Source organism: Hydractinia symbiolongicarpus, chromosome 1, assembly GCF_029227915.1.
Source record: "Hydractinia symbiolongicarpus strain clone_291-10 chromosome 1, HSymV2.1, whole genome shotgun sequence".
NCBI lineage: Eukaryota > Metazoa > Cnidaria > Hydrozoa > Anthoathecata > Hydractiniidae > Hydractinia > Hydractinia symbiolongicarpus.
Window position 1 is genome coordinate 15,413,223 of NC_079875.1, and position 21,529 is coordinate 15,434,751.

General features: G+C 33.2%; 1 protein-coding gene across 2 annotated transcripts; it reads right to left on the bottom strand.

Annotated features, from left to right (window-relative positions):
* Window positions 1-822: 822 nt before the first annotated feature.
* Window positions 823-21,042, bottom strand: LOC130642279 (stimulated by retinoic acid gene 6 protein-like). 2 transcript variants are annotated; one of them, XM_057449370.1, is made up of 19 exons: window positions 20,619-21,042; window positions 20,448-20,529; window positions 19,108-19,196; window positions 17,889-18,049; window positions 17,001-17,121; window positions 15,095-15,167; window positions 13,769-13,897; window positions 12,755-12,885; window positions 12,495-12,568; window positions 12,060-12,121; window positions 11,703-11,847; window positions 10,462-10,537; window positions 8,101-8,188; window positions 7,543-7,591; window positions 7,080-7,197; window positions 4,449-4,547; window positions 3,470-3,633; window positions 2,700-2,840; window positions 823-2,405 (listed from the first exon to the last, which is right to left on the bottom strand). In XM_057449370.1, exons 1-19 carry the CDS (start codon window positions 20,879-20,881, stop codon window positions 1,765-1,767), a joined length of 2,706 nt encoding a protein of 901 aa, XP_057305353.1. In that variant the 5' UTR covers window positions 20,882-21,042; the 3' UTR covers window positions 823-1,764. The 2 variants fall into 2 exon arrangements, with proteins under 2 accessions (XP_057305353.1, XP_057305357.1); XM_057449374.1 differs by lacking the exons at window positions 17,889-18,049; window positions 19,108-19,196; window positions 20,448-20,529; window positions 20,619-21,042 and adding an exon at window positions 17,621-17,836.
* Window positions 21,043-21,529: the final 487 nt, after the last annotated feature.

The window sequence follows — 21,529 nt, forward strand, 5'->3', positions numbered from 1 at the left end:
TAATTCGAACTTTCTTTAATTCTTTGGAAAAATATTTACCCAGATTTAAATATCAGAGAACCTTTAAACACATTTCGCCAGCCTCGATCCCAGGGCTTTATTTCTCTTTTGATATCGGGACGGTTGTTCTGGTATAAAAGGAGATTTATTTTGTTATGTAAGAAAAGTACGATGCCACCCTCGCCCCAGGGTTTTTGCCTTTTTGATACGAGATCTTTCTCATCTCTCATATTAAAAAAGGAAAAAAAACTAGGGATAAGGGGAAAGTACGTTGCAACTAAGCAAAACTCAGGCCTATTTTGTTTAACTGTATTCCAAACCTCATTTCAGTGCCGGTGTAAAAAACTAAATAAGCCCAGGAGACGAGGTTGCTGTATTGAAATACATAGAAAAATGTGGAATTAACATTTGCACTGCAGTATTGAAACAATTATTCTAGTTTAGTTATCTTCCTAGGAATTTTATTTTTGTGATTTTTCAAGAGTTTTAATATCAACATTTTGGATTTCGGAATACACTAGTAGATAAGAAATCGCATTTTTCGTTCCGCAGGAAACAGGAGAAACGATTTAACCAATGCACTCCCCCGTAAATCAATGCACTCCCCCGTAAACCAATACACTCCCCCGTAAATTAACATATTCCCAATGCACTCCCCGTAAACCAATACACTCCTCCGTAAACCAATACACTCCTCCGTAAACCAATACACTCCTCCGTAAACCAATACACTCTTCCGTAAACCAAACACTCTTCCGTAAACCAAACACTCCTCCGTAAACAGAATAATGTGAAAAAGATAAAGTGATGGACACAAAACTATTTCATCTTAACATTTTTTTTTGATCTTTATCTTTCATAATTTATTACTATCACTAATCAACTAAATTAATTAAAAATAACAAATATTAACCTCGTTATAAATATTTATCAAGTATGTGCAAATTAAAAATAATAACAGTACACCCCTTGGGCGTTGATCTGAAAGTCTGAAATTTGGGCGTTATCTTGAGAGGGATGATAGCATTCACAATCTAGGTGCCAGATAAAGTAATTTAGAACAATATGGATTGCAAATTTTTCTTTTATAAAAAGATGCTTCAAAAGAATATCTGACTAGGATTTTAGATTAAAAAAGATTGGTCTGTTGGTAAGAACAATAAAGAAATAAGAATAATGACGAAACTGGTTGTAATTTCGAGCGCGCATATGATTATTACAGGATTTGTACGCTTTAAAAGTTGTAACAGTGATACCTTTATAACTGACACTGATATAAATTTTGAGACTTACAAAAAGTTACATGAATATTACAGTAGTGCGTATAAACAATGATCTTACGTAGTGAATTAATTTAAATAAATATATGTATAAATAAAACATGATTATTTCAAAGATTTTGTAAAAAACAATATTATGTTTGTAACAATTTAAATATTAAAAAATTTATAAAGATTAGGTGAAATAAGAAAAATTCCCCATATTAACAACAGCAAGAACAAAAAAATTAGATCCTTTATTTATTCTATAGTGCGCACCAACTTACCTTATCACTTTCAGCAAGGAGTCTAGATCTTAACACAAAAGCCAATAAACTTTCAGTAACAAATTCCAGGTATTTTTTTATACATTCACCAGTAATCTCTCTAAAATTACCGCTAAAATCCTCCCATTGCTTAATTAACTGTATTATTTATCCCCTTATTTAATAAATCATAAACAATAAGAGCATTTCTCCAGTTTATATGCCAATATCGGCTACAGCTACAAAAAAGTGACGTAGCTATGTGCTCCGATGACGGGTTCTTTATCTGGAGATTTGACGTCATAATGTTGAAAATAATGATCTCCTTTAGAAGGCGTGGTAGGACGATCATCTTCTCCAAAATACATCTCACATTGAGCATCATCCGACACCTCTCCTGGTACATTACTGAGCTGAACATCACCATTTTGTAACTCATTATACTGGACACCATTTTGCATCTCATTAGATTTCTCATTAGACTTTTCTTTAGACTTATTGTCATTTCTTTTTACATCATCTTCCAGATAAAGAACATTGAAATTATCTTTCTTGTCTTCCTCCGTATCATCACAACTTGAATCATTATGGTCTGTTTTGTCATCAGTGTCTTCAACGCCTGCATCTAGATCACTCTTATCAGTGTTGTTCTTAATCTCATCCTCAGGTAGGTCTAGCCCAAACTTTGCCAAACTTAACAGACCTTTCTGTATGTGTTTTTTCTTGATGGATGACTTTCGAAATTTCAATAAAGATGGATTCTGTGCTAGCATTAGGAACAAATGCCATCGATTTATCACACGTTTTTTCGTGATGGGTTCGTCTTCTGTTTTCTCTTCCATGGCAATATGAACGACTGAATCTGTCATCTGTAAATTAACTAAGAAAGGAGAAGAACAATTTTGACTAAAAACGAGTCAGTGTATCAACAACTAAGGCAACAACGACGACGAAAAACAACAACACAAACAAATAACAACACAACGCAACAAAAGAAAAAACAAAAACAACAACAAAAATAACAACACAACCAAAATAACAACAACAACAATAACAATAACAACAACACAAGAAAATAACAACGATACAACAACAACAACACAAGCAAAATAACAACAACAACAACAACAACACAAGCAAAATAACAACAACAACAACAACAAAATTATTGTACTTTTTTGTTTAGTAGCTGGATTATAAAACTCATCATCTAATTTTTTATTTTGTGTTTCCAATAGCAACCGAACAAAACATTGCAGAATTGGATTCGCATGCTGGTGCTCAAGTAAAATATAACCCAGGTACGCCAAGTAACCTAAAATGAAATGAATTTAAGTAAAAATGCCGTAATAAAAACACGAAAGAAAGCTAACTTAGAAAAATAAAACAAAACGTTTGTGAGATGTATTTTTCCCCTTTTTTTAGTTTGAAGTAATATTTTCAATCTGTAAAAAATAAAAGTGCCTATACTGTATGCCGCATTTGCTCGAAAAAAAAATACAACGTATCATTTAACTAAAGTTACACAAGCAGTGTTTGAATGAAACAATTCAGACTTTCCAACACGACGAAATTCGAAAAAAGAAAATGGCCAGCCACAATTAGTACCTTTTTACAGTTTGGATCTAAACTAAATAACTTAGAGTATCAAGTTTAACTTCCTAGGTTCCATGACCGCTAAAAACATTACTAGGTGAACTTTACAAATTCAAAATGTATGAATAACGCATAGAAATAATTATTTTTGGGACGAACTTTGATATTGGTCAACTTTTTTTAAATACATTTTGTGAGGGATTGCAGGTTCTTATAAAAAAGGTGTATGAGGAAAGCACGAACTGCGCGCGTGGCATAGCTATATTCACATAATAATAATAAAACTCCACTTGAAACTGTCCCATTTAAAAAAACTTTTTTGGAACTTGAATCGTGAGAAAAACCAACCTGGATCCCGTCTTTCGAAAGACCTAGGCAAGGCACTCTTTTGCAGTCGTTGCAAGAAGATGATTCCCAACAGTATACTGAAAATGATTCGTATAAAACAGGACACCAATCCGAGGAATATGTTGAAGTAGAACATGAAATACGAGACGATATGGAAAGCCTTTCTAAAAATTTAGAAGACAAAACAACATTGCAATGGTATAACAAAAAATTCCTGAAGTATGCCAGGGTTGATCTTAGCAGGATTTGTATTTTGGTATTCGACTACAAAATTAGATTTTAGTTCTAGTGAATTTCTTCGCAAGACCTGTTAATCACATTTTTATTTCCAATGCAATATTCAAGACTAGTCGTTAACCTCTTAAAATGTTTGCGCAGCCATTTTAAACAATGGAAGACGGGCACTATTATAAAGGCTAGCCGTCAACCCGTGACAAAATTCACGGGGTCGCCCGTCCTTTATATATCGCATTTCGTGCTTCCATAACAGAAGAAAGACAAACAGACAAACGACATGTATTATTATAGAGACTAGCCCTGAGAAAAAGGTGTTGAAACGCCGGGTTAAGCCACCACTAATCAAGCGTTGAACCCCAGGTGGGCGTTTAACTGCAGCTACTCTCACTTTTTAGTCAACGTTTTCTTATCTGGGCAGTAAAAGTCTAACCTGCTGCATTAACAATTGCGGCGAAAAATGCAATGATTTTTGATTGGTTTCTACATATATTCAAAACAATTGGTTCATTAAATCGAGGCGAAACATTTCGAGAAATAAAATCGGATTGTTTATGTCAATATTTATCCGGTGTGGGCTGAAAATAATTTTGTAGAAACATACAGCACAGATCGGAAATAAAGCTATTGGTTAACCCTTTTGAACACACAGACAAAATACGACTTATAAATAGACAACAGCTTTAAGTACGGGACAACCCACACAACAGTTTTTTATTTTATTTATTTATTGAGAAAATCTTACCTGTTGTCAACAGCTAGAACATCTTGGTCAATCAAAAAGCAACGACTTGCCATGATTTTCTGCAGGAGAGGAAAAACAAGGGCGATGAGTATAGTAGGCCTAAAAAAGAAGATAATAAAACAAAGCTAGCTGTAAGCCTATGGAAATGTGTGCTAAGTTTTAGTGAATACTGAAAAAAGAAGTAAGGAAGGAAGTAACGGGAAGTTTTAATGCTTTTAAGGGTTTCATCCTAATGGCTGGCTTTTTCTTTCCTCTGACGCTATGTTACATTACCGCCAGAGATACGCTTGGCATTGCCGTAACCTACTTGCTTGCCACACAAGGTTAGCGGTTAGTAGATGGCACCATAAGGGCCGGTAACACTACATTTAAAGTGCAACGGAGTGGAGACTCGAACCTGAAACCATATGATTACAAGCCGAATGCGCTACCACTTCACCATCTTGTGACAAGGACACAATAAAACAACAGCAAAAGTCAGTGGAAATATCTACTTAGTTTTGTTAAACAAATAATATATGTATTACTTAATAAATCTCCCGTATTTGGGAGATTTTACTACGATTACTAGTCGTTAACCCATGAAAAACCCATTCGACAGTAAGACATATCAAAGGTATCGCTATTCCATGAAACCTTGACACAAAATAGAAATGTAGCTACCATTTTAAATATAAAGACTAGTTATTAGCCTGTGGAAAAACCCACAGGTTCGGTTATCGTTTATATTCTGGTCATAAGAACTCCCTTCCCCAGTCGTACAAATCCTAGGTAAGGCAAACCCGTGGAAATATTCACAGGTTCACTCGTCCTTTTTATACAGCATTGCACTCGTCTTGTTACTTGCGGTACCATTTTGCATGACAAACAGACGTATACAGGTATTATTATATAGACTAGTCGTCAACCCGTGGAAAAATTCAAAGAAACGCCCGTCCTTTGTATATGTATATTGCATTTTGTGTTTCCATAACACGACGTTTTTCTTGGGAACAGACAGACAAAAACCGGCTATTTTTTAGCTGGAAAACCCGCCGTCGAAACGCCGGGGTGAGCCACAAGTCAACGTGTGACCCGGCGTTGAACACTTTGTGGAGCGCTTAATAAGAGCCGTAAACTGTGTGGAGCACTTTAGGACAAGTAAGCAGTATCTCGTAAATCAAGTGCAGCGCATACACCACTGCAGTGTTGCGAATGTAACATATTTTTTCAAAAAATAACTTTCCCGCAAAGTTAGATAAAATAAAAAACAGAGTTAAAACTGTTGTTAACCCGCCATAGCAACAACAGTCGGTCAATATTACTTTATATTGCGGAACAAGTTCCTGTGAAAGTAAAAAATTATTTGTGACACTAGGCTGACCTCTTAGTGCAGTTAAACGGTGTTGCACGGCCGTATAGGGATAATACCCTTTTTTAAAAAACTTTACTGCAGACTTAAACTTAAATAAAACACAAGAAACAGTCCATTGTTAACACAAGGCTGAGCGGTTACTCCAGGTAAACAGTGTTGCACATCCGTACAGGCGTGGTTACCGAGATAGTTTAAAAATTAATTGTCACAATGGGCTGACCCCTTAGTACAGGTAAACCACATTGCGCATGCCCATAGGCGTAACATTTTTTTCCAAAAAAAAAACAGTCTGTTGTTAACACTGGGCTAACCGTTTAGTACAGTTAAACAGAGTTGAACAGGTGAATAAGCATCATACCCTTTTCAAAAAAAAACTTCATTGCAACTTCGGTTTAAATGAAAAACACAGGGAACAGGCTGTCGTTACCAACCCGTCCAGCTAAAACAATTGCTCAGTCATTTTATTTGCGGAAAAAGTTTTCAGGAAAATAATAAAAGATGTATATAGCTGTAGCTACATAGCTAATTGCATTTAGCATAAGAATTATTGCTTAAGAATATTGTTGTAGCCAAACTGAATTTTATACTTTCGCTTTTTAGCCAAAGATAGGAGCTAGCTAAATGGCTACAGCGTCAACATAAAAATAAATGTTAGGTAGGATAAAAGCTCTTATACCATGCATAATAGTAATAAGTACGGCTCTAGATGGCTAGCTAGGTTGCAAAATCTTCGTTACTAGCCAAAAATCCTAAAACTGGAGCGTTTAAGATTTGTACGTGACTAAAAAAACGTGACAATATATTTATCTTAACATTGAAAACAAACATAAAACAAATATTAAAAATATATAAAGCTTTTAGCAGATAAAATAGTCAAACAGGCCTACAAACCTTCCACAAACTGACCCACAAAATGACTATTTTTAAAATCAAAATGGCCTTCGTTCATTCAGTCGCGAAAATCTTGGTTTGTTTTTTTATGCGAAAATCTTGGATTATTTCTGGTCGCTAAAATCTTGGATTGTTTTTTAAAGAATCAGGCGCCGTGATTGGTGTACTACGCGAGCGGTCAAAACAAAGTCTGTAAAAACATATCGCATTTGGTATGGGTGCGCATTTTAAAAATTTTGTATTCCTGTTACGGAACGCGGCTTTCACAGACACACAGACAAAATACGGCTATTAATAAAGAGATAAAATATCCCTACAATGACTAAAAACCAAGGCTCCCAGAATTCCCTGAAAATCTGGATAGGAACTGAGTTTGCAATGCTTACCATAGACGAATAAGAAGTGTGAGTACTAATGACATCCTGTGAGTAAACATTGGAAGAAATATTTGAGTGGAGATCACCACAAAAGCAACGAATGCAATCAGGAACGTAATAAGATAACCTGAAATAAATCAAAAAATTAGAAGTTTGTCTACATTGCACAATGCAGTCTATAGGTTATATGTTAAAATTTATATAAGCAATGCATACAGATACCATCAACAAAAATTCTCGAAAAGGGTGTGTGTCTGGCGTGGGCCTTTAACCCTCAGGGAGTACTTATTTCAAAACCCATTTTTTTTGAGGAACACACTTGATTTTAAAACTTCGCAAGAAAAGAGGGGATCAAATTCAGAGTTCCCATGTACGGGCAGACTGAAATAAGATAGGGGTATATAAAAAATTCTGGAAATAACCCTTTTGAGAGATGCCAAACTCGGTATATACAATGCTGACGTGGACATACCCCAAGCAGAGTAACCAACTTGATAGCCTGCATATTTTAAACTGGCAGCCTAAAGAGAAAAGTTTTAAATATATTAGCTTTTTTCACACCTTTTTACAATTTTGTCATGTACAAGATTGGTGTTGCCAAAAAACCCAGTTTGATATGACACATTTATTGAGAAAGTGCATAACCACACAAAAATTTACATAGTATACAACTAAATAAACACAACAAGTTTGCCTAAGATTTTATAAATGTGCTTATTTTTTACACCTTTTTAGCCTCCAATGTTCCTTAATTTTTTATTAATTTACCAGCGATGGTGAATATTTTTAGGTTTGAAAGAAATGAAAAGGTGTTGCAGTTCTTATTGTAAAAAAAAATACTCATACGCTATTAAAAAAATAAATAGAAAACTGTTCGGAAATAATTGTTTCTTAGTAATTCTGAACTCAAATTTATTTTTTCTTAAAATATACGAAGAAATCCAGGCTATACGTGTATGTTTTTATGTTTTATATTGCTGACAAAATCTTAAAGTTAACTAGGATATTTTGAAAAAAAATATGTCCTTACTATGAGGTTTCCAGGAGTTAGAGACTTCTTTGCTATAGAACTCGGCAAAAACATACGGTTTCCTTTTCGAAGCATCAGGATATGACGTCTTAAAATAAAGAGAGATAATTTATTACCCAGTTTAGTGGATTAAAAGAAGAAGTGTTGATCTTCTATCTAGGCGATTACTAATAAGAATCACTTGGTGGTGGGGTTTTAATTGTGTTGAACCAGTATCATTGGTAATTCGTTGTGTTTAGTCAGAGTGGTGTTCAATAGTGTTGAGTTGAATCAATCACACTAATTTAGCGTTGCGTTATACACAGAAAGAACTATTGCGAAGATAACCTACAGGTTAGTCTTATATATATATATTCCTATTTAACAATGGTAGCAGAGGGTGGTTACGATCCACCGACCTCTGGGTTATGGGCCCAGCACGCTTCCTCTGCGCATTGTACTTACGATGTTAGCAACCTATGAATGGGAATGTCACACCTTAGATGTCAAGACGGCATTTCTTCAAGGCAACCAGATTGACAGAGAGGTTATCATAAAGCCCCCAAAGGAAGCAAATACAACAGGTGTGTTCTGGAAACTAAATAAAGTTGTATACGGCCTTGCTGATGCTTCAAGAGCTTGGTATCTACGTGTGAAGGAAGAACTAATCGGCTTGGGGTTGAGAATGTCTTTATTTGATGAAGCATTATTTTATTGGATTCAAGATGACTGCTGCCAAGGACTGATTGTAATACATGTTGATGATTTTCTATGGGGAGGATCCCATGATTTTCAAGTGAAGGTCATTTCGCCTATCAGAGAAACTTTTCTCATTGGATCTGAAGATTACTCCAATTTCAAATATGTTGGTGTCAATATACAACAATCTAATGGTTCAATTAACTATGACCAAAAGAACTATGTGGCAGGTATGGAACTGGTCAAGATTCAAAACACAACAGACAGACATCGTCAACTATCACATGAAGAACAATCAAACTTCCGATATATATGTGGGCAACTAAACTGGATGTCATCGCAATCAAGGCCTGACATTTCATTTGATGTGTGCCAGCTAAGCACAAAACTAAACTGTGCAGTAGTTGATGATGTCATGAGAGCCAATAAAGTGGTAAAGAAGTTGAAATTGGATCCCAACATTTCCTTGAATTTCCTTGAATTTCCATTACAACTGGTCTTATATTCTGATGCTTCATTTGGGAACCTTCAAGATGGCAGCTCTCAAAGTGGAATTTTTATTTTCCTGACAGGTGTTGAGAATCTTATGGCACCTATCACATGGCAGTCTAAAAAGATTAAGAGAGTTGCGCGTAGCACTCTTGCTGCTGAGACACTAGCTCTTGTTAATGGTATTGATACATGCATATGGGTGAAGAATGTGATAAATGAAGTGTTGAATACTAATCTAGAAGGCATCTTATGTCATACAGATAACAAATCATTGTTTGGTGCTGCCCATTCAACAAAATCTTTGGAAGACAAACGGTTAAGGGTTGATATGGCTTCCCTTAGACAGAGTATCAATCAGAAAGAGATTGAATTGAAGTGGATTTCTACCAAACATCAGTTAGCAGACGTGTTAACAAAACAAGGAGCAAAAAGCACACTCTTAATGAATGTGCTACAGAGGGGTCATGAAGAATAATAGTGACCAATTAAATGTTGAGTTATGAAAATTTGAATATTGTGTTCAAAAATTAAGTTTTTTTTGAGTTTTTATCTTTTAGGATTTTTATGTTTAAATTCCACACAAGTAATCACACGAAGAAAGAGAGATACATGTAGTGATGACTTAACCAAGACTAGTACAGTAGAGGGTTTTGGTGAAAAGCCAGTTTTGCCCCTAGACCACTGTACTAAGCGAGTAGGAGTCGCTATAAATTCCTCTCAACATTCGAATAACCAACTGAACGCCAAACAGAAAGAAAATAGAGGGAGATTGTTGATCTTCTATCTAGGCGATTACTAATAAGAATCACTTGGTGGTGGGGTTTTAATTGTGTTGAACCAGTATCATTGGTAATTCGTTGTGTTTAGTCAGAGTGGTGTTCAATAGTGTTGAGTTGAATCAATCACACTAATTTAGCGTTGCGTTATACACAGAAAGAACTATTGCGAAGATAACCTACAGGTCAGTCTTATATATATATATTCCTATTTAACAAGAAGTACTGATTTATCCTGGGTAGAAACATTTTTCATCCCGGCTAGTGTTAAAAGGAAACAAAAAAATCTCACCTATACCTTGTAGGACAATTTTTTTTGTTCAGGTAGTGTTAAGCAAACGAACAAAATGACCTATACCATGTCAGATAATTTTTTTTGTTTAGGGTAGTGTTAAAGCAAAAAAACACGCCTTACCTATACCATGTGAGACAATTCATCATGATAATTAGAAAGAAAACAAAGCCAAATGCACAAGCCAACCAGTACGAAACTAAAAGAAATATTTTTTATTAGGATTATATACCTGGGATGTGTCTTTTCAGTTCATTTATTTATAAATAGTTAAAATCTTTGTGGATAAATTTGGGCTATTGGAAGATCTAATTTTTTTCCTGTTTCCATAAATTTTGACTAAACCCCCACCATAACTAAATGCTTTACTGCTTTTTTATAAATGGCATCAGAATTTTCTATATTGTCGACGAATCGAACTTGAATGCTTAAAACTTTTCCTCTAGCTTATATGAACACAAAGTTGTTAATTGTGACCATATTTCCTGTTTATTTAGACCTGATATAAAAATAAAGAATGGCGTGCGAATCTTTCACAGAACAAGCACAAAAACGTCTTAGTTAGATAACTGCCAAAGATATTAATCACATTCATATCTTGCATGTTAAGCAGGAAGAATCATTCCCTGAGATTTGAAGAAGAACACACAAAAAAACGTGAATAAAAGACTTTGACTGGACTTTTTAATGTTTTAATGTTTAATCTATATAATAATACGCCAGTTCTGTGTCTGTAACAGGCAAAGTGGATATGCTTATTTTCCTTTGATGTTGCCGAAATTATCTTTGAAGTAACCGAAAAATGCATGTCCAATATGTTAAATTTTTTGACGTTACGATGCGACGTCAATAACACTACTTTATAGTCATATTAAATTAATGAATCTGCCGTTACAGTGCACTTAAAACTTTGAGGCCAAATAACTTGGAAACGAGGTGGTGACGTTAATAATTTTTCACCGCGTTTCCCAAACCAAGGTCCCCGAATCCGTTTCGGAATGGACGGGTCATCACAAAACCTTTATTTATATGTCCTTAGTCGTTCGTAGAAAAGATATGATCCTATACATTATTTTGATCAGCGTTTCAACCTCTACACGTTACAGGCAACGAATGAACTAAATTTCGACAATTTTTTTGGATTTGCAATGCTGACGTCAGCAAAACGTCTTAAACAACCAACTTTTTCAATGTCCTATTGCCGAAGTGGATTTTTCCACGGGTCTTTATCGACTAGTAAATAATAATATATCTGGTATCGAATTGAAATAGGATGATTTCTTTCTCGTTGTTACAAAGAGCTATATGAATTTCAAGAAACAACAGACAATAGTTTATATATCATCGCAAAATGACAGCCTTACCTAAAACACAAACACCGTATTTTTCTATTTCGTCAATGGGATAACCTGTCCATTTTGATATCTCTACTACCACATCATGACCGAATATATTATCCCACCATGACACAAAAAATGTGTAACCCACATTAACCATGCTTAAAAAAACCTAAAAAGAAAATGCATTGTATATATACTTATCCAGGTTATAAAGTTATAGTAACCATTGAGTTTAGTCCCTGCACAAACGGAGAGCTAAAAAAGAAATAGGTAAAGCATAGTTTACATTACTCTGTAAGGGCTTGAAGGTGCAGGCAACCATTTTGCAAAGAACCAAACAGAAAAAAACCCTAAGTGTTAATACAAAAAAAATAAACTCACGGTGTAAACAGACAATATGGAGACTACTGACGCTGCAATGATTCTTGTTGAATATTTGAAACCTAAAAAAAAAGTTTCCCTAAACAACATTAAATGAGACTAATATCCTATTTTTCCAAACTTTCAAAATTCTTTCTACAAATTATTTCTTCTAAGTTTACTGTACAGATGAATTGCTATAAGCTTTGTTTACCTAATTAGATCTTCTAAAAAGAATTAGCCAATTAAATTGCTTTAATCTGCTTGCCAAAAAAATAAGAACAAAAAATTTATCAAGATAGCAAGCCATCTATAGTATTGTCACCTCATTATTTGAATAACAAAAGTAACAACAACAACAAAAACAAAAGGTTAACAATAACAACAACAACAAAAACAAAAGGTTAACAATAACAACAGCAGACACAACAAAAACAATGATGATAAACTTCATACCAGGCTTATACGTGTACAGATTCTTCTTTGCAGTTCTTTTTATTTTTTCCCGAAAGTTTAGATCTTCTTCCTCACTAACAGAAATAGAAAGTGTAACAAAAAAGCAGGAAAAACAAGATCTGTGAGCCAGTATGTTTGTTTAAGCTTTATAATTTCTTCGCTTTCCTAGTGTTAATGGTTTTATACATCCACCTTTTTGGTTGTTTTTAGTTTCCCCAGCAACTCTATAATTGCTATATTTAAAACAACATTATTCTCACTCCTTATTATCTTCGTCATCACTTTCTTGGTCCTTTATGTTTTTTCCAGTTGCTTTCATCAGTTCTTTTACATGTATATACATATATTCCTTTCGCCAGTCTGTATCATCACAATAAAACCAACTAATCACCTGCAAAACAGAAACGTTTGTTTGTAATATGCTGCTCCCACACGATCATAATCTATATACTATGTGAAATATGATCATATAAATATATGGCATTTACATTGCTCTTACATTTCTTATCATTTAAGTGTTTGTTAACTTCGGGCGAGACAATTTGATTGGTTCATTTCTACACGTCCCACTTTACATGCCCTATATCCTCACATACTCTTTTAATGACCAAAGTCATGCAAAATATAACTGTGAAAGAACTTATCTTTTGTTTTGACATGTTATTTTATGAAAAATAGAGTAGCAATAACATTTTCTGCATATTTCTACTCTGAAGCATTCAAATAGTTTCTCTGTAAATAAAGGAAAACTAATTTTATCACAAAAAAGACAAAAGCTTTTTCTTTTTTCTTCAAAACATGTGTTAACACAGCTAACATATTACAGGCGGTGATGCCATACCATGTACATACACATTACAAGCATCAGTGCTAAACATGTGTTAAAACGCGCTGTCACCATATCATGTGCACTCAAATAAATGTTATACACATAACAGCTGTCAGATCCATAACATGTGCTAAAACGTTAACGCATCACAGGGGCGATGCTATACTTCGTGCAGTCAAATACATGGCATGCATATTACAAGCATAGGTGCCATAACACGTGTTAAAATGCTAACACATTGCATTATCAAGCAAGGTGATGGGAGATGCTGTATGATGGGAGAAGGATCTCCTGAACGTTGCGTACTAATCTTTCACAATGATGTATATATAAAGCAGAGAAACCGAAATAAAATCTTCAATAAAAGGTTATTGTTTACATGAATTCTACAAAATTGGCAGTTATTTTATGCAATAAAAAAATTATTTTTAAAAAAATTTAGTACCTCTCCTCTTCTCTTTCTTTTTTGACGCAGTTTTACAACTTTTATAATAACCCAAGAAAATTTCATCATAAGTAAAATTAAACAGATGTATTTTGGAAAATCCATTAGTAATGCTATCCAACCAATTGACTAAAAGCAAAAACATAGAACATACTACGGTTTGCAAGGCACAAAAAACCAACAATTTTTGATGAATTTTTTAACACATATCTGATTTTTTAGCATTTGGTACCAAAACCAACAACTTTTTATTTTTAGCCTATGTAACAGCTGCAGTGGTAACAAGTGTCCACAGGGCATATATATGTCAACATCATACTGTCTTACTCTGACAATACAGTTTGTTATGTGTGTTTGTATATTTATAGGTTATAATTTATAGTGGTGGGTTTGTCTAGCCTTACTAATACATACTAATACATGTGAGTTTTCATATATCCTATAGTTATGCTCTTAGTGATGGAACTTTACACAGAATGTTGTTATGATATGTTATGATACAAATTCGTTATAAGTACAAAATAAATTTAATGACGTCTTAGGAAATAGAAATGACATTCAGAGATGAGATCACAAATAATTCATTTTACCCTTATAACATTTCTGATGGCAGTCTGATGTATTTCCATTAAGATAACTAATTTATTAGTTGACAAAGAAGTTGTTATAATAAGCACTTTTCATTTCATCACTTCTTTGAGAGTGTAAACAGTTGCAGAGAATTTTAAAAGGACGTCTTTAAAGACACTTTTATATTATCTTAGGCTATTTGGTTAGATCCCAACTCTTAAAATATGCCAAATAATGCGGATGCAGATTAATGTCCATTTTTCATATAATTTCTTGGCCTGTGTGGGGCCTGATGTGAGTTATCCTGAAAAGCACATTTGTTAGAGGGTGAAACAGGTGCCATTTAAATTAAAAAAGTAGTGCTTTACCAACTGCAAATAAATCCTTGAGTTGATGCTTTCTAGCAACTTTGTAAAATAACTGAAAGTGCTAGTCCCAATATTTTAGTAAGGGGGTTGTAGTTAAACCAAGGTTCGAAGAGTTTTAGGGGTCAATTTTAGTGCCAAGTGTACTATCAACAAGATCCATAAGCACTTATTTTTTTTTATTTAACTATAAATTATAACTTAATGTTAGAAATGTTAAATTCTTCTATTTCAAATCCAGTGTTACAATTATAAAACAGGATTTGTTACTGTTTTCTAATTATTGTAAAAATAATAAAATAATAAATAATTTAATTTTGAGTGTCAGGATTGCAGATTTATTGCAGCAATTTGATGTATTTTTAATGTGAATAAACTATTTAAACCTTACCAGATGCAATTGGCTATAAACTTTCCAGCATGTGCCTACCACAGCAATTATCTTTTGGATTTCTAAGGATATCCTAAGAAAATTGAAAGAAAAGTGTAATTTTTACTATTCTTAAAGATCCATAACTTCAACTTTAGTATAACTATATCAGGGTATAAAAAACGTTCTTTTTATTCAAAGTTAAGGAAAAGCTAGTTTTTTAAATACTTCTGCATGCTTATAATTTTAATTTTTAAGAAAATGCAAAAAAGTAAATATATATGAATAAAAAAAAACTGGTAACTTAGAATACACTCCACAAAACCTTCTTAGAGTAAAAATGGATATGAATGGTTTTCCAGATGTTAAGTTCAACAAGACGTATCATATACGCAAACAACCTCATGAATAAAGTTTACAAAAAGCTGTCCATCAAATTGTGATTTCTGTTACGAAGTTAGACACTATATATTTTGCTAGTTAGATAGGCAATAATATTTGTTACGCACTACGCAGTTATTTCTCAAAATTGATTTGTGAGATCTTCTTGAACAGGAAATCAGTCCGGGGTAAACTGACCGGCAGGAAGAAGAGAGACTACAAACCACACCTAAAATTTGCGAAATTTAAATTTACGTTTACGAGAATTTACGTTTTTTTAGTGTGTTTCCGAAATCGTATTTTTCTATTTTGACGTGTCATTAGCATAGCGAAAAGAATTTCGTTCTCGTCATTATTTATATATGGTGGAGCCTCTTCGTTTTTTTCTTACGTATTGTTGTGGAAATTTTATTTTTTGCAGACTACTTTGCAGACAATTGAGGAGACCTTAATTCTGCCTACATTCACTTTTGAAAAATTGGTGGAAACACCTTTACTTTACCAGTTAGTTAAATAAGCCTTTAACACTTATCTTACTGTTTTTAAGTTACAAAAAATTAACGTCACCATCATGTTTGGCATACTTTTTTGTTAACTTTGCCAAATTTTGTCAAAATAAAGTAGTTTTAATTTTTGGACCAGTTTTGGCCCAAAATGACATTTAGGTGACAAAAATTGATATTATGATGTCACTATTTTGTTCAGCATACTCTTTGTTAACTGTGCCAAATTTTGTCGCAAACAAATATCAATTTTGGCCTGAAATGTCATTTAGATGACTTCCAAGTACTTAGAGAGTTTAGGTACAAAGTTAAAATCTGTGACATTGCAATTGACCATTTGGGACATAGTTAGTTACGAGTTGAAAACCTATACTCGCAGGCAAGATAGTAAAAAGAAAAGAAAAAAGTAAAAATAGTTACACGATAAGATTCGAACACACGACATTCTCGTGTCGGCGCTCAGAGAGGCAAAAATTTTCATTCTTGGAGAACACATTTGCGTTTAAATACAAGCTTGTATTAAGTGGGCGAATTAACTTATCACTGATTTACAAACTAATGCTAAATGGACATTGAAAAAACGTTTTGCGTTGCGATGTGTTTTCACTATATAATAGCCACTAAATGATGTTTACTCACTTTCAGTTTACCAGGTTTGCGTTGATGCATGCTATAATAAGTATCTTTTATTTTTTATTCTAGAATCACCTGGTTCTTTCTACTGTGTACAAAAACAAAACAAAGTATTTGTAAAATTTAATGAAAACAAAAAAGATACGTCCCACAGTGCGAATTCAATAATACTTGCCCTTGGATAATTTAACAGGTGGTAAAGAAATCTGACAGGAATTTAATTTGATTGATATCAAACAAATTTAATATGGAAGGAATTATATTTAGTCAAATTCCCCCAATACCACTAATTTTTTGCTGCAATTTTATTATCTCTAAGTTATGCTGTGCAGAAAGACACCATTTCTTTGTGGAATCTAGCAAATAATCCACAGTTGCCGCTGATAATTTATTTTATGAGAGATACATACCAGGTTATGCAATAGATAAGACCCATGATAGCTCCATTCAGCTTATTTTGCATATGTTGGCATACAAAAAGGGGGTATGTTAGCATCGACACAAAGACTGCAAACAGAATCTTTAGAAAAGCTAAAAAACAAAGAAAAAACTAATTAATGTCAAACAACCTGAGAGAAAAGTCATCGTAACTTACAAACATTTAACTTCAAATGTCCTATGCAGTATTTTTTCTATGAATATACAGAACTGTACTTAAAGAACCGTGGAACTATCTCTAGTTTGGTTGGTTGTGTTTATTTAAAAATTTCTCACCCCTTATGCGAAAAAAAAATTTGTTTATAAATTTGGAAATGTGAAACAGTTAACTCATACTTACAAAAAAGTTATTCTTTATAGGATCAACCTTTTAATAATTTTACAATATGCTAAAAAATGCTTTGAACATAATGGAATTATTTTTCAAGGAAGTTAAAACTGAACAAGAAACCGAAGTGGTTTTAACACTCACACTAAGGCAACAGATAAATAAATTTCTTGAAAAAAATAAATAAATAACCATCCAGAAATCCATATAGACAGATACAGAGAATATTGATCGATACTGCACCCCAATTAAATTTGTTGTTACCTCTGCAAAACTCTCCTTGCATTTTAAACATGTTCCCCCACGGGTGTGAGTGAATAAGTTCAAACAACTGGTTTTCATGTTTGTGGTTCATGGCCCTTAACATCCTAAATTGCTCTCCAAGATAAAAAAAAAAACACAAAAGGAAACAAAAAATCAAAATTGCAATCACAGACAACTACACGCCATTAATTCTGGGTGTACAAACTGAAGAAATGAGAAAACAGCTGTTACCATCAGAGATTTAAAAAAAACATAGAAAAATATTTACTTGAAAAATACTTTGGATATGTTGCTATTTCTTCGGCAATCTTGATTCCAACGATACTTTTATATTCTCCAAAAAGAATCCCAACACATGAAGCGACTGTAAGTCCAAATGACAGTGCTATGCCTATGCGATTTTCATAACTATCCAGCATGTTTAAAGGGCTGAAATTAAACAAGGGATTGAACAAAATTACAAAAAAAGGGCAGCCTTTATGACAACAACTGATAGAATAGTGGCTTTTTGAGAATTTTAATTAGGTGGCTCAAACTTAATTAGTTGTTCTACAGGCTCAATTCACCCAAATTTTCACACACACAAAAAAAATAACCAGCAAAAAGTTTTAAAGAAACAAAAATGGAAAAAAAAAATCTTTCGCTTCACAGTTTCAGGGATAGAGGATTCTTTGCATTCTTTGATTTTGACGTTTAGGGCGCTAATTTTTAAATTAGCAAATCATCCAAGACAAACAAATAGATAAAACAGTTTTATTAAAACTGTTTTTGAGTATATGTATACCTACATGTTGTTAAAGAATATTATTTGTTTCTAAAAAACTATTAGGCTAAAATTTGAAACAAATATCGTCATTAATTTCGAAAATTTCAATAAAAATAATATTGTATTTACTCATTTAAATTGAAATAGATTGTCTACACTTAATCTTGTAGTGCAGCATGCTCAGTAGCTGTTAAATGGTCAATTAAAATTTATCCTAAATTTTTCAATTTATCATAGGAGTTAATTATATTAACTACAAATCATAAGACTTATAGCCCATTTTATGTGAAGAAATTAGATTTCAATAATATCTAAGACCACTTTTCATTTGGGATTTAGTGGCCCTAGTTTTAAATTTCTGCATTACACCCTGCTTGTGTTATTAGTCAGGAACGCAAACTAAATAATTTTCACCTGATGTCACAGTAAATCAACTTAATTTGTTTATAGCTTCTTTACATGCAAAAAAAAAGCTGAAATTTAGATTGTACTAACATTATTGTCAACAATACTTTAAATTTACGAGTACGTAAGAAAGCCTTTAAAAATAATTAGAACAAAGACCCAAATACAACATAGTTTTTTGGTATTCACCAGGGTTCTAAAGAAAGTGAAACAAGTATTCAAAAAGGTTGTACAACTTATTTGTAAAAAATTATTTTAAAAGATCTTATCAGACAGAAAGTTTAACAGAAAAAAAGTGAAATTATTTTATACTTACACAACTGGTCCAGGATAACCATTACAACAATTTACATGGAATTTTTTACGTTGACGACAAAAACAACTGAAAATTGCTGTGAATATTACCTAAACAAGTAAATTCTCTTTTATAACATATTTAAATAACAGAATTTCAGGAACATTTAGTACCTTGTTGTGCCAAAAACCATTACTGAAAAATAACAAGAAAAACTTCTAACAACGAAGGTTATGGGAACTCAGATGGTAGTAACAAATTCAATTTTGTTTTAAAAATTAAGTTGTCAGGCATCTGTGCAATAGGTAATATTTCTGCTACAACAGGTGAAAAATTTGACATAATTACTACACTTTGATTGACAGCATGAGAAGGTACTGTAACAGAATTGTTTCTGAAGGTAGCAATAGAAAAAGAACCCTAATTCCACACAACATTTTACTCAAAAATCTTTAACCAGGAATGGTTTTAAACTAGCGTTGATAAGTTCTAATATCCCCTTTAAAATTTTTTCTCTTGGTAGTTGTTCAAGAGTGAATAAAAATATTGTATTCAAAATCGAAACAATAAAAAATCAAATCTTAAAAGATAGCATCCAAGCAAAAGAAGTGCGATATTTCTATCGCAGAGATATTAGCAAGTAAACTTTAACTAAAGAGAAAAAAGAAAAAAATTGAACAAAATAGCTGCAAAATCAAGTTTGTGAATTAATTAAACATTAATTAAATTAGACAACAACAGTAGACAATAATCATGTGCTTTTAATTGTATGTATTTCAGAGTCCTTTGAGGCATTTGTTTTTTACAATAATAGATTAGAAAAGAAGAACAAGCTAACTCTGGCTTTATTTTTACTTCCAAGTGAACTAAAAAACAGTTCATTTTTTTCTGTGATTTATCCATTGATTGTTAAATTAGCAATGCCAATTTTTACATACAACATTTTTCTTGTTAATAAGATGCAAAATCAATTTTTTTGATTTGATTGTCTGTAACAGTCTGTCACAAAAAGCAACGTTGGTAATACAAGTTAACATTTTTAGGTTATAGCAATTACTTTGTTACTATTGCCTCAAGGAGCTGTAAGTCCCTGTGACCTCAGTCAATTTGGAAATCGGTATACCAACTTTGGGGACATCTAATTTGGGCAGCCGAATTAGAAACATGTAATTTAAAATGCTTGAGAATTTCTGGATATTTTTGGAGTCTTCAATCACAGAGAAGATTTATTTTCATGAAGAAACTACATTCTTTACTTGTTACCCTAAAGAAAATTTCATCTGCAGCGCTATTGACACCCAAAATAATTTTATGGATCAGCCCTCACCTCACCTATTAGTGTGTAAACTGAATATACGTACGGCATATAACAGCATTGACAAACGCACTTTTGCATCCGCATTGTAATGATTACATTCATATTTTGTTGTGCCATAACTAAGGCTAAACAAATATAAGGATTTTTTTATTCCTGTTCATATACACAAAGCGAAAAAATCAATATTATTATATTATGTAAACTAATTACATACCAATCTTTATTAATGTGGTTTGTAATTTCTGTTTCTGTTAACGTATCGTTGAAAAAAAGTGAAGTGATGCATGGTATTACTTCGGTTGTAAAAGTGGTCAAATCTTCAATCGATATGCTTGTTTTGTCCACAATCTCCTGCAAAAATATTTCTGATTGATTGTGAAAAAGTGAAATCCATGATAATAAATTGCTGGTTGAGTTCAGATACCCAACTGATTTTAATGAATCAATTATATGTGTTATATTAGCATAAGGTAGCATTTTTCATTTGACTAAAAAAGCAAAATTAAAACAATTCGTAGGTGATTAGTATTATCGAGAAGACAAGTGCAGCGGACAACCATAAATGTATAGCCAACAAGAAGAACTTTTACATCTAAACATTTTTTAAGTTATTTTTGCCTAAAAAAAGAATAAATTTATTTTAGAATATAGAATTATTACTGCATCAAGTTTTTTTCTAAGCATTTGTTAAGTTTGATCATAGAAGCAAACAAGGAAATATTAGAAAACAGTCAATAGTGTCTGCGCACATAGATAAATAGATAGATAGGGGTGCTTATTCTACATGGCTAACCTCACAAATATCAGGGAATATACCCTGTCTATTATAGAGGGAACATGACCCAGATCAATAGTCCTAGAGAAAATGCTCATTTCAAGCTTCACAGATTCAATTAGGGTGGACAACTTCCTGCAACATCCAACAGCCCACACAGTGTTGGGTTAACCTGGGGCTATGGTAGCATTCACTCGCCCATTGCCCATGAATCACTGCAAAGTAACCTCAGTCTCTCACACAAAATGTGAGAGTTATAACCCTTCAGCTATGGTGCCAAATCACGTGCGATCGCACGCGCACGCGCCCACACACGCGCGACAGCTGTTCAGGCGTGCGCTTCATCGCAT